Source organism: Anomaloglossus baeobatrachus, chromosome 1 (genome assembly GCF_048569485.1).
Source record: "Anomaloglossus baeobatrachus isolate aAnoBae1 chromosome 1, aAnoBae1.hap1, whole genome shotgun sequence".
NCBI classification, from domain to species: domain Eukaryota; kingdom Metazoa; phylum Chordata; class Amphibia; order Anura; family Aromobatidae; genus Anomaloglossus; species Anomaloglossus baeobatrachus.
In genome coordinates this window covers 559,860,049-559,874,810 of record NC_134353.1, presented here as the reverse complement: position 1 = coordinate 559,874,810, position 14,762 = coordinate 559,860,049, and the positions used below count along the sequence as shown (strand labels likewise).

At 41.4% G+C, this 14,762-nt stretch overlaps 1 protein-coding gene across 1 annotated transcript in view; it reads left to right on the top strand.

Annotated features, from left to right (window-relative positions):
• Nucleotides 1-11,709, top strand: part of SNAPC3 (small nuclear RNA activating complex polypeptide 3) — an 89,417-nt gene extending 77,708 nt beyond the window's left edge. Inside the window, exons 7-9 of the mRNA XM_075339569.1 lie at nucleotides 5,077-5,241; nucleotides 6,538-6,645; nucleotides 10,451-11,709. Coding sequence (XP_075195684.1) covers nucleotides 5,077-5,241; nucleotides 6,538-6,645; nucleotides 10,451-10,598 — 421 coding nt within the window. The 3' untranslated portion in view covers nucleotides 10,599-11,709. The remainder of the gene's footprint in view (nucleotides 1-5,076; nucleotides 5,242-6,537; nucleotides 6,646-10,450) is intronic.
• The last annotated feature ends 3,053 nt before the right edge of the window (nucleotides 11,710-14,762 follow it).

Genomic DNA, 14,762 nt, shown 5'->3' with positions numbered 1-14,762 from the left:
ATATTACACAGGATTATCTTCTGTCATATGGATCAACAGAAGCAGTTTTATGTTACTGATCTGTCTACAGCAGGAAAGAAATAATAAATAAGGAATAACGTTTGGAACACCATTCTAAGTCTGAACTGGGTGCAAAAACCTAAAAAACATCACTATGGGGAGATAAGGTATGCACACCAGTGACTATGTAAGGGGAATACATGAAATAGCAGAAACTGCTGTGTGAATACTGACTTGAAAAATCTAATAGCTATATGTAAGAGTGAAAATGTGAAAAATGGAACTTGCATTACTGCCATGAACATATGAATCAAGAGAAATTTAGCTACTGAATTGATCAATGCAATAGGGCCCCAACACTACGCCAAAGTATTTCTCTACGTTGGGGTCCCTAGCTTGTGTGTGTCCTCTCATGCAGTTAAAAAACTTACCTTGTATGGGAAGCTGAGACCCAGGCTATTTATGCGTATGATATGGATTGGCAATAGGTGTGGTTGGGGAGGGTTCACAAACGAAAAACTACTAACAAATAAGGAATAACGTTTGGAACACCATTCTAAGTCTGAATTCTGAATTTATCATACGCATAAATAGCCTGGGTCTCAGCTTCCCATACACGGTAAGTTTTTTTTAACTGCATGAGAGGACACACACAAGCTAGGGACCCCAACGTAGAGAAATACTTTGGCGTAGTGTTGGGGCTCTATTGCATTGATCAATTCAGTAGCTAAATTTCTCTTGATTCATATGTTCATGGCAGTAATGCAGATTCCATTTTTCACATTTTCACTCTTACATATAGCTATTGGATTTTTCAAGTCAGTATTCACACAGCAGTTTCTGCTATTTCATGTATTCCCCTTACATAGTCACTGGTGTGCATACCTTATCTCCCCATGGCAAGAAATAATACTCTGAATTGCCATTGTGGAGAAGTACATGACAGTTGAGCTCTGCTAGAATCAGCTACTGTAAAAACACACTGCAGCTATACTGCTGTATATGGCAGAAGATAAAGTAGGTCATCAGGCATGGTACTGCTGTACAGGAGCAGAAAGTGCACAGAAACACAGCATAAATTTTTCCATAGAAACACACAGCTCTGCTACATGCACACAACATGCACCTATAGACACACAGCTCTACTACATGCAGCTATAGACAAACACAGCTCTGCTTTATGCAGACTACATGCACATATACACACACAGTCCTACAACAGGCACATTTATTTACATACACTATACATTACCTCCTCTTGCAGTTCCTGATTAGTGCAGAGCAGGAGAGAAGGCAGAGTAAATGCTAGAATGTACGGGCTGCTTCCCGGTATGACGGAATTTGTCACGTGATGGGGGGGGGCGTGTTCAAAATGTAGCCAGATGTTTTCCAGATGGAATAAACATTCTTTTTGTAAGTCCATGCGGACAATGAGTTATTTATAATAGAAGCGAGGTCTTGGGGGTAAGATCCCCAGGCGGTGGGATGGTGCAGGGGTGGGGCTTGGCCCCCCCCCCTCTTGCCTGTTTATGGTGGACGAGAGGTCCAGGACCCCCTCATTGCCCTGATGACGACCCTAAATTATGGTGATGTGAACGTCCCCGCCCCCTGGGGCCTAATGAGCAGAGGATTGAAAGGCAGGGGGCAGGCTGTCAGCAGACTATCCCACCTCCTGGCTTCTGCTCACCATGAGTCATGGCTGTCATGCCCTGAAGGTGGCCCTAGATGGTAGTGTCAGGCCATCTAACTGCAGTGCCTTGAAGAGTATTTACATCCTGTGAACATTTCTACATTTTTTTCACATTACATCCACAAACTCTATATATAAGTAGTAAGTATTTGTGAAGTGCAAAGGAAATGATAAATTTTATAAATATTTAGAAAACTATTTTAAGTGTGAAAATTTTGCATTTCTATTTAACGCTGAGCCAGTACTTTGTAGGCCCACCTTTCACTGCAATTGCTGCTGCAAGTCTATTGAGTTCTATCTCTACCCGGTTTGCACATCTAGAGGCTGCAATTTTTGAGTGTCTGTAAACAGCAGTTTTAAAGTCTTGCCCCAGTATCTCAGGGCTATTTCTGTCTGGAATAAAACATTTTCAGAATTGCACTGTATTTAGCTCCATGCATCTTCCCATCAACTCTGTCCAGTTTCCCTGTCCCTGCTGAAAAAAATCATCCTCACAGCATAATGCTACCAACACTATGTTTAACAGTGGGATGATGTTTTTGGCTGATGTGTTAGTTTTTCACCACACATAGTGTTCTGCATTTGGCAAATTTCACTAGAGTACTTTTTTCCATATGCTAGCTGTGTCCTCTTCATGGCTTTTTGAAAACTGCAAACCGGACATCTTATGGCTTGCTTTCAAAAATGTTTTTTTCTTACCACTCTTCCATAAGAGCCAGACTTGTGGAGTATAATACACTGATCTAAAATATAAAATCGTAACACTTTTTCTCTCATATTGTTCACAAATTTGTCTAAATCTGTGTTAATGAGCACTTCTCCTTTGCCGAGATAATCTATCCACCTTACAGCTGTGGCATATCAATATACTAATTATGCAGCATGAATACTGCACATGTGTGCCTTAGGCTGGCCACAATAATAGGCCACTGTAAAATGTGCAGTTTTATCACACAGCACAATGCCATAGATGTCGTAAGTTTTCAGGCAGCGTGCAGTTGGCATTCTGAATGCAGGAATGTCCACTAGAGCTGTTGCCCGTGAATTGAGCGTTCATTTCGGTACTATAAGCCATCTCCAAAGGCATTTCAGAGAATTTGGCAGTACATTGAACCGGCCTTTTTACCGCAGACTTAAGTGTTAACACACCAGTCTAGGACCTCAACATCCAGCATCTTCACCTCCAAGATCATCTGAGACCAGCCACACGGATAGCTGCTGCAACAATCAGTTTGCATAAGCAAAGAATTTTATGCGCAAACTGTCAGAGCCCATCTCAGCGAAACTCATCTGCATGCTCATCAACCTCAGCTGGGTCTCCTACTGAGCGCAGTTCGTCGTCGTAACAGACTTGAGTGGACAAATGCTCACATTCAATGGCATCTGGCATGCTGGAGAGGTGTTCTTTTCATGAATGAATCCCGATTTTCACTGTACAGAGCTGATGGCAGACTGCATATATGGCATCGTGTGCGCGGTTTGTTGATGTCAACATTGTGGATTTAGTGACCCATAGTGGTCAGTAGGGTTATGGTGTAGCACCCATTATAGTATGGACAAAGAAAATCGGTGCATTTTGATGCCATTTTGAATGCAACAGAGATACCAAGATGAGATCTTGAGGCCCATTGTTGTGCCATTCATCCACGACCATCGCCTTATGTTGCATGGGTTCATGTTGCAAGGCTCTGTACACAATTTCGGGAAGGTCAAAACATCCCAGTTCTTGTCTGTCCAGCATACTCATCGGACTTGTCATCCAATGAGCATGTTTGTATATGTATATACGACCGCGTGTTCACGTTCCTGCTAATATCCAGCAATTTTAGCACTGCCATTAAAGAGGGATGGATCAACATGAACAACTATATGCAAGGGGATGTGTTGCACTATGTGAGGCAGACCAGATACTGACTAGTTTTCTGACACCCTTGAACCCCCTAATACTGTAAAGCTGCACATTTTAGAGTGGCCTATTATTGTGGCCAGCTTAAGGCACACCATTGCACTAATCATGCTGTCTAATGAGCATCTTGATATGCCACACCTGTGAGGTGCTAGATATGGATAAGAAACAAGTAGCGTTGTGAAAGAACTTAATGACTTAAAACCTTACTAAAGTGTGGTCGGGTGCTCACCTGAGGGGGCTGCACACCCTTGTACGACACTGGTGAGAGCAAATGAGGAGGCCGACTGCTGATACAAACAGGCACTGCTGTCTCATCAGTCCGTGTTTCTCCTTGGACCGATTACATCTCCAGCGTTTTATACATCTGAGGTGGATAGATTATCTCGGGACAAGAGAAGTACTCACTAACAGATTTAGACAAAGTTGTGAATATTTGAGCGAAAAAGACCTTTTGTATAATTAGAAAAAGTCTTAGGCCTTTGAGTTCAGCTCATGAAAAATGGGAGAAACAAAAGTGTTGCGTTTTTATATTTTTGTCCAGTCTAGTTGTCCTGTGGACAGATTGTCCCGCCTGTCCTTTGGATCTCCACAGCTCCTCCAGAGTGACCATAGGTTATAAAAGGTATTTTTCTACATACCATAATGTGTCAGGAACAGGCAAACCACAGCGAGAAGTCTGTAGGTGGTATCTCTGCTGCTATTTTCCTTTTTTCTGCTGGATCATAATATCCAGGGATCTCTTACATTGTTGTTTGTTCAACTTTTTCCAGCATAAAGTAAGATAATGGCACAGATTGCCCACTTGGTTATCTTTCGGCTCATAAGCAGGAAGTCTCACAAAGCTGTCAAAATAATTAGAAATCTCGACATTTCCTGACTCCAGGCTCCCTTTTTTAAAGGGATTATCCATTTTTAGGGACTTTTTTGCTTTTAGTAAACGCATGTAATTGTGGTTCAAATTTTTTTTTTTTTTTTGCAATTGGGTTTTATTAAAAGGATGTGCATTGATTTGGCTTGGAGACTTTTTCTGCGCATTTAGACTGCCAGGACTAGCTGAATAGTGGATTAAGTTAGGTCATTCTGCAGCCAACGTTAGACTGTACAATACATAAGTAAAATGTGCCAAATTTTTAATGAAACCAATTTAGAAAATTATTTTTAGCTGTAATTGCATGCATTGAAGGAAAAAAATATCCTTAAGAAATCAGAGTGGAGAATTTTATAATTTTCCTAATTATAATTTTTGGTCTACTTTTTACATTGAGGTTTCCACGCCATCGTTAAATAATTACTCCACCTTATACACCAAATCAGAGTAAGCTCTTACTAGTCATTATCCAATGTCGTGGTTTATGATGAGCGCTCATGCCTCTTATTAATGTATCATTAATTGATTCGTGAGGTCATTAGGTATGTCAGTGATAAATGATCTACATTTAGTATTAATGCACTTATCTGTATTTCAATGCTCTTCCAGAACCACAATTGAATGGTCTGAATCCCGTGATAGAGGCTATGGGAAATTTCAGGCTGTCAAAATGGAAGACTTTACTTTTAATGATATGAATATAAAAATTGGTTTCCCTTATATGTATTGTCATCAAGGAGATTGTGAGCACCTTTTAGTTTTCACAGATATAAGGTAAGTCAATAACCTAATGACGTGTCAACCTGTGACAAACTATGCATTTTTAAAGTGTGACATTGATAGCAAATATATAATAGGCAGAGTGGAAAAAAAATTGTAGTTTAATTTTTTTGCTACAAGTAAAATCGTATATGTGAATGATATAAAAATGTTTGTCCACAGCTTATGACTTAGTAGAATTGGTAATAAAATAATCTAATCCCAAACCCTATTTAAACAAAACTATAAGGCAAACTTGCAATCAATAAAAAAAAAATGAATCTCAATTTCAGTTTTGCCACATGAATGTATTGTAGAGTGACATATTAGGTAGCAGTTTCCTGTGGATTGGCACTTTATCAAGGCACCAAGCACTGGTCGACAAAAATCGTTGCAAAAGCCATGTGTCATCCACTGGGAATGGCAAGGTCATATGAGAAGTTACAGAATTGTGACATGTTAGACTAAGGCTATGTGCGCACTAGGCCGTTTTACCCGCGGATTTGCTGCGGAAATTTCTTGAGAAATGTCTGCAATCTTTGTGCAGACATTTCCCAGCAAATCCTATGAGAAAAAAAATAGCTGTGCGCACGCTGCGGAATTTTCTCAAGAAATTTCCTTGAAGATTTTCTTGAGAAAATTTCTTGAGAAAATGAGCATGTCAATTCTTTTCCGCAGGTACCTGCGGATTTCTGCAGTACAGCCTGCAAAATCCGCAGGAAACAACCTGCGGCAAATTCACGGCAAATCCGCATGCGGATTTACCGCGATTTTGGTGCGGATTTTTTCCGGAGGTCCGGAAATCTTCCACTCCCAGAAGTTTCTCAAGAAATTTTCTTGAGAAACTTCACTTTTCTAGTGCGCACAAAGCCTAAGGCTATGTGCCCACGCTGTGGAAAATGCGCGGATTTTGCCGCTGATTTCTCGCGGAAAAGCTGCAGATTTTCCAGAAATCTGCAGCACAGCTACTCCCCAGCCATTTCTATGGCATTTGGGAAATGCGCCCACGCTGCGGATTTTTCCGCAGCGGAAATCGTGCGGCTAAATCTGCAGCATGTCAATTATTATTGCGGATTTTGCCTATTCAATTGAATTAAAAAAAAAACAAAACGCAAAATCCGCGTCAAATCCGCACCTATGAAAAGGTGCGGATTCCGGGGGAAAGCTGCGGATTTTGATGCAGAAAAATCCGCAGATACAGAGTCCCGTGGGCACATAGCCTTAACCTACACAAGTAGTTTATATGGTGACATTTGGTGATTTCTTTATGAAGAATTTAACATTTCACTTTTTTTCTTTTACGATTAAAAGGTTAATACACCACGAGGACTGTTTAGATAGGAGGCTTTATCCACTGCAGGTCCGAAAACATTGGTTTTGGTCCAGAAAGTGCAATGTGTGTAAAGTGTATGTTGCAAAGTAAGTGAATGTGGATTACTTTTTAATAATGTATAAGCATATGTATGCATTTTATTGAATTCACTTCTAAGTTTTAAGTCTCCCAATGTTAGAATTTACTACTATAGCGCCTACAAAAATCAGCTTCATTCAAGCTGCTTCCAGGTACTGAACAATAGTTCTTTATCTTTTTAACCTTTTCCTATCCTGAGTCCCCCCGGGGGGCATTCAAAATAATCTGTTAAGCTCCTTTGTCCCCTGCCAGGGAACATCAATATTTCATACGCATTTTACTGTGGTCTTCTGCCAATGGGTTTGAGCATATTCCGTTTTCACTTCCGAACGCTGGAATAAATATAACTGATGACGACCTATTATAGGTTTTCAATGGGCAAAACAGGAAATTGTATTGGATAGGAAAAGTTTAATATGTTCAGTTCTGCATTAGCTGGCACTGACCACTCTAAATTAAATAGTTGCATTTTGCAGGTACCTTAAGTGTTAACATCTGGTAGCTGAGGGAGCAAATGACAGTTGATTGGTGGATGGAAAGACATTCGTTTACTGATTGCAAATTGTCTCTAATTAGCTAATATAAGTGAGATTTTAACCAACATGGTAGCTATGCACAGGACAATTTAAAGGGAACGTGACCCCCATTGCCCCCAAACCAAAAGCAATTCTGTCTACCTATCTAAATTCCTTGGCTATCAGTCCCTTTTATTACACTGGACACCAAAGCAGATCTTTAGAAAAAGATATGATATGCAGCCCCATTTGCATATCATAAATGGATTTTAGAATTACTTTTTCTAAAGATCTGTTTGTGTCCAATGTAATAAAAGGACTGTTAGGGGTACATCACACACAGCGAGATCGCTACTGAGATCGCTGCAGAGTCACTGTTTTTGTGACGCAGCAGTGACCTCATTAGCGATCTCGCTGTGTGTGACACTGAGCAGCGATCTGGCCCCTGCTGTGAGATCCCTGCTCGTTACACACAGCCCTGGTTCGTTTTTTTATTGTTGCTCTCCCGCTGATAAGCACACATCGCTGTGTGTGACAGCGAGAGAGCAACAATCCTGAATGTGCAGGGAGCAGGAGCCGGCGTCTGACAGCCTGCGGTAAGCTGTAACCAAAGTAATCATCGGATAACCAAGGTGGTTACCCGATATTTACCTTCGTTACCAGCCTCTGCAGCTCTCACGCTGCCAGTGCCGGCTCCTGCTCCCTGCACACGCTAAGCTAAGCGGTGTGCGCTGGTAACTAAGGTAAACATTGGGTAACCATACTCGATGTTTACCTTAGTTACCAGTGTCCGCAGCTTCCAGACGCCGGCTCTGTGCAAGCGCAGCGTCGCTTGCATGTCGCTGCTGGCTGGGGGCTGGTCACTGGTCGCTGGTGAGATCTGCCTGTTTGACAGCTCACCAGCGACCATGTAGCAACACAGCAGCGATCCTGACCAGGTCAGATCGCTGGTGGGATCGCTGCGGCGTCGCTAAAGTGTGACGGTACCCTTAGGAAAATTAGATAGGTAGACACTAGTCATGAGCGAGCACTAAAATGCTCGAGCGCTTGGCACTCGAATCGAGCAAGTTGGACGCTCGAACAGGCTCAACTCGAGTACAGAGTAAATTGGAAGTAATTTGGGAAATTGGAGGGCTGGGGAGGCAGAAAAACACTGAAATGGATGGAAACAGTGCTCAAATAGAATGGGAACAATGTTGTCAGAGCATTACTCCACTTTTACGGACTGACAGTAAAACATACAAAACTGAATATAAAATGCATTTTACAAGAAAAATGGTAGGAAACATTCTTTCCTGTATAATGACTTGTACGTACTGTATATAAGGCAAACTAAAAAGAGGAAAAACCCCTGCGTCTTCCACCTGTTAATAGCTGGGCCATCTCACTGTATTTCCCTGTGGCTGCTCAAATATTTGGGCATCGCTACACACAATCTCCTCATGTCCCTTTTGTGAAGCGTGCAGGGCAACAGGCCAGAATCAATAAATGGAAATGTAAAGAGCTCCTCGGAGTGTCCAAGTGTGGGATCAGCAGCACGTCCACTTCTCCATCTCTTACCGTATGCCTTGTGCATTAAATTGGGTATAATGTGCACATTTTTCAGTATTAATGGAGAAAAGAAAATATGTAGCCCGGTAAAGGACTTTTGTTTTAAATTGTAGCAACACTAAACGTTTATAGAAGGACTGTGTAGCAACAAACCCTGCATATATGCCTGCTCTAATCCAAAACTATCCATCCTCTACCAACTATCCCTACACTCAATGCAGATAATAGCAATTTTACTATAATAAAAGTCAGTCATTAGGCCTGAAAAAGACTTTTGTTTTCATGGTGCAGAGGTATACAATAAGGCTCTGTGCCCACGTTGCGTATTGTACTGTAGCGTAACTGCGTCCCTTGCACATCTATGAAGATTGTGCATAATCCATGCACACATTGCGTTTTAGAACGCAGCGATTTGCATGCTACCAAATCGCTGCGTTCTAAAAAGCAACATGTCCCTTATTCCATGAGCTTTGGATGCAGGTCCCGCTTTGTCTATGGTGGGGGTTGCATCTAGAGCGCATGAAATCAGCGAGTTGAAGCGCACGTGTGCTGTTCAAATCGCTGCAGAAATGTCTGCAGGGACACAACGCAACGTGGGCACATAGCCTTACTGCAATAGCAATTAAACCCTGTCTATATGCCTGCTCTTATATAAGCCCACCCTCATAGATCAACTCTCCCTGAACTGCTTCCAGCTGCTAAACTTACGAGGCAGACACTCAAGCATGGCGCTTGAGCACCCGCGATACTTGGTCGAGTAATGAACGTACCCGAGCACCCCGATGCTTCATCAAGTTGTGGCGAACACACTCGCTCATCATTAGTAAACAAAACTGCTGGTTGTTCTGGGAGCTTGCGGGACTTTTCAGATCACCGTTTAAGACACTTCAGGTTTGGTCATCATAGATTAATGACCAGACCATTTTTTTTGTTCTTTCTTCCCCACATTTCTGCAGCCATAAGTGTGTAGGGTCTTTTTTTACTGACTTATGTGAGGCTTTGCTGTATTCTGGATAATTTATATTTTTTTTCAGCACTGTTTAGGGGTACATGAAAATTACTGCATAATTTCATAATTTCTATACATATGCAAAAAAAATAAAAAGTGCCATTTTTTGCTATATAGTGATCAGATTTCATGCTAAATAACCCATTTATCAAATTATGCAGGGTATTAGTTTTGTGGATCCCTAACCCTTTTTTTTTATGTCATCTGAGGAATAAAATGCACTTTTTTTTTTTTTACTAAATTGACTTTTTTTTCCATTTTCTGGGCCAAGGGTTATTTTTTTTTTTTTTTTTTTTTAAAAATTTATTTTTTTAATATTCTTAATGACCTTTATTTTACTATAATATAGACCCCAAAAAGTCATAAGAAATTTCTATAGAACATTTTTTGTTTGTTTTAGTTTCACTGATAACTGTGGCTCCTATAACTAGGCGATCCATAAGATAGCCCCCTGCCATGGCACAACTCACTGGTAGAGCTTACCTGGGTTGGCGATGTGACACTCCCTAGGAGTCCAATCCTGTCTAATGTAGATATGTTTTAAAGCTTCGCACTAAATGTAAACTGCAGCTGAGACAAGATGGTGACAGGTTCATTTTTAGGATCTTATTTCCTTGGTCTTGCCAATTTAGGTGATGGGCAGCATCTCTTCTTTCTTGTTTTTCTGCTGAATTAGAAGCTGAGCCATCAAGAAAAAGGAAATAAACAATCACTTTTTATTTATTTTCTGTATTTCAGGTGGGTAACAAACCAAGACAGCCTTGCTCCAGACGATCCTTGCTTCTTTTGTGACGCCTGCTTCAAGATGCTTCATTATGACACGGAGGGCAATAAACTTGGAGACTTTGTAGCATATGCTTATGTTGACACTGGAACATTTAATTAAAAGTGATAATTTACAACAAAAGTAATTTGCCAGATCTGTGAACTCACTGATTACATGTACAGGAAATGAATCTCCACATGCAAAGAGCATGAAATACTTTTTTTTTCATTGTGCATAGGGAAACTACAGTTCTGCAAGTTTAGTGTTGGTCAAGAAATTTGGGGTCAGAAATGTTGCTGTAACACTATTGTCTATAAATATATCTTCTTTTACAAATATCCTCGCTATATGACCTGTGATGCTATTTTCATGAAGGATATGATATAATGAAGATCAAGGAAGAGAATAATAAGTCTCAGCAAAATGAGTCAAGATGTGAGACAAGGTATTCTGTATGTAAGGAAAAATGTTTGGTCTTACAATTATTACAAAAATAAAGATACAATATAGATGCTGTTATCTGCTTTCTGTAGTCAAAATATGAACCCCAAATACAGACTTGTGCCCAATTTTACTTAGATTCTCATAATAAAAAGAAAAGAAAATGCCCGTGGGCTGTAGCAGGAATATGGTACCCGGTGGGGTCACCATGGTGGCACATCACCTTCCTTCCCAAATCCCATTGTGCCAAGAATCTTTTTATGGTCGCAACATTTGCTACTTCTGTTGCAGATAATCCATTAATCTCTTCCGGGTACCCTTGCTGGGCTTCATGCAGCGTATATTTACGGGTGGGCCTTTCACTGGAGGTTGGGTTCCCCACAGTGCCCCCAATCAAGTTGCTTGGGACCTGATATCCTCAGATCATGTGGCAATCATAGCACTCAGATTCCAGTGGTCTCTCCTCTAAGCCTCTGTCAGTGAGTGATCAAAAGAGAGACTGAACATCTGACACTGTTGCCACTACCATGATCTCTGTGAACACCATTTGTGGCCGTTTAACCACTTAGATGTTGCTGTCAATAATAACAGTGGCATCTAGTTGGATAACACAGGCATGGGACTCCGTTTCTATTTCACTGGCACCCCCAAAAAATCGGCGTGCGGTGTAAATGTCATTGTAGACAGAGCTCAAACAATTATCTCTGAGTCTGCCATTTTAGCTAGTCAGTTAGGAGTCTGCCTTATAAAATAATAATAATAAAGCATTATATATAATAATTTGAAAAAATATACAGAATAAAAAACAATTGAAAAGTTATACATGCACTAAAATGGTATTGTTAGAAATTACATGCTGCTAAAAACAAACTCTGGCCCAGCTCATTTGGCAGAAAATAAAGCAATATGGCTCTTAACCCCCTTCATGACCCGACTAGTGGGCGTGGCCTCACTCAATAGAAGTGTATGGCATGGGCGTGTCTGACTAGTAGGCGCAACCTTGCTCAATACACCTGTATTGAGTGAGGCGATGCTCACTTGTCGGGTTATGGTCGGGAACTTGCATAATGCACAATTGCAGTAACGTGACCACCGTTCTCAACTCCAGAAACCGGTGAATCCTTGCAGTGGACAGTGTGTGCATTGGGAGGATTCATAAGTCTAGAGTGACACATAAAGTGACTGCAGATATCATTTTAGACCAGACAAGCCCTTTAACGCCTTCACGATTGGGCTAATTTCCGTTTTTTACTTCCTTTCATCCCAGAGCCATTCCTTTATTTTTCTGTCAACATAAACATATGAGGACTTGTTTTTTTTGCAGGACGGATTGTACCTTTGTATTACACTATGCATTTTACCACGTAGTGTACTGGAAAATGGGGAAAAAAAATCCAAATTAACATGTTTTTGGGGAATTGTTTTTATAGTGTACAGTTTTTAAAAAAAAAAAAAAATAAATAAATAAAAAAATGGGATTCGTTTTTCAAAACCTGTAACATTTTCAGTCGATGGAGCTGTGTGTTAGCTTATTTTTTTGTGGGATGAGTGGTTTTATTCATACTATTTTGGGATAAATATGACATTTTAATGGTTTGCTGTAGTACTTTTGTGGCATTGTGGCGACCCAAAAAATGTAATTTAAGCATTCTTGAATTTTTTTTTTTTGTTCACTGTGTTGACCAATTGGGTTAATTATTTTTATATTTGATAGATTGGACTTTTTTGATCGTGGCGATACCACATGTGTAATTTTAACTTTTTTTCATTTTATTTTTAACCCCTTCACGATCTAGGACAGACCCATAATTAATGGTTCGGAAGGGGTTCCCGACCCGTGACTTATGGGATTATGGGTACGTCATGACGATCTCACGGGTTACAGGGGCTGTGCACTTGCGATCGCCAATGGGCAATCTGCGTAAGCTATAGTCGAGCTCCGGCTGTCGCAGCCAGGGATGGCCCCTGCACTGTCCCTGGCTGTTTAACCCCCTTAGTACTGAGGTCAATAGCGATCGCAATATTTAGGGGGCTGGGTGAAGGAGTGCGCCCCCCCCCTTCCCTACCCGATCGGGACCCCTGTGACGTGATCATGGGGATGTATCGCTGCCATATCAAGCCGATGTTGTCATGACGACTTCTGTATCAGCCACCTATGTCAAGCCTGTCAGACCATGCCAGGATCATACTGTAGTTTGAGAGGCTTGTGTCAATGTCTCTGTTTATCTGCTGCATTGCAAAACATTGTACCAGTGATCAAGCGAATAAATGTTAATATCCAATATAATGACTAAGTACAAAAATTTAAAATATATTTTAAACATCCCTACTTCCCTTGAACGTAAAGAACCCCCCCAAAAATGAAAAAAATATTATAAATGCGTGAAAAAGTAGCAAAACTGTCTTTTCATAATACAGCTAACAAAAAACGTGAACATAAAGTTATATACAGTGGAACCTTGCTTAACGAGTAACCCAGTTAGCGAGTATTCTGCTTAATGAGCAAAGCTTCCTGTGCATTTGTAACTCAGTATACGAATAAGCTTTGCAGAACGAGCAAAATACTCACCGCACACACTTCCGGTTCCGTACATCCACCGCGCTCTGACCCGCTCTTGCAGTCCACACAAGCACGCACAAACACACACAAACAAACAAGCACACACACATTATGCTCAGCTTACCTTCCGTTCCATCGCCGGCCTCATGGATCTTGCAGTTTGCCGGTACAGGATGTGTATCGGCAACCATTGCGATGAGGGAGGAAATTCCGCTGTCAGCCGCTACTCAAAGGCAGCGCACTGGCCAATCAAAGGCAAGCGGCTCCTGCCTTTGACGACAGCGCAAGTTCCTCCCTCGTCGCGATGGTTACACGATACACATCCTGTACCGGCGAACTGCAAGTTCCAGGAGATCGGCGATGGAACGGAAAGTAAGGTGAGCATAATATGTCTGTGCGTGTTTGTACGTGTGTGGAATGGCACAATAGGGGACCAGGATGGGACATTTAACAAGTTGTGGAATGAATTGTCTGCATTGCAATGATTTCCTATGGGAAATCTTGCTTTGCTGAATAAGTAACTTGGTTAACAGGCACACTCCCAGAACGGATTGTTCTCGTTAACCAAGGTTCCACTGTATAAATAGCAATGGACAGACTTGTGGGTCCCACCGCTTTAAAATAAACAAAAACCCCAAACCCAGTTTGGGCCTGGAATTATTCCCGGATATCTGACCGGACACTGGTTGCCAAATAATTCTATGCGAACCAGAATCTGGCTCTTTAAAATTGTGGTTGAAGGGATAGGAGGATTGGAGCAGATGCGTTATACTTACCGGATCTCACCACGGCTCTAACACTACTTGTGGGGCCAGTCATTATCCTTCTTAGATATTCACTGCTTTCCCCGCCTGCCGGCAGTCCCTACCTCTCTGGTTGCAGTCAGAGGCGCCCCCACCCTGTGTGACAGTGTCTGACTGCAACAATCTGAGGGACTATGTGCGTCTCTATTGCTGTAAAAATAAATACAAAATTGGCGTATGGTCCCTCCCATACTAGGATGCGTTTCTTCTTATTTTGATACTCTGCCAAGATAAGCACATCGTTGGGGCTGTAGCCATATGCTTTATCTGTACTGGTATCATATGGAGGGATCCTATGCCAGTTTTTATTTTTTTTTATTTATTTTTACTTCAGGGTAGAGTGGTAGACAGGGTCTGTGATTGCAAAGCAGTCAGACGCTGTCACACAGGCTGGTGGCGTGTATGACTACAACCAATCACAGATGTCTGGACTGCCAGTGGGCGGGGAAAGCAGTGAATATGTCTGAATCTAGTGAATGG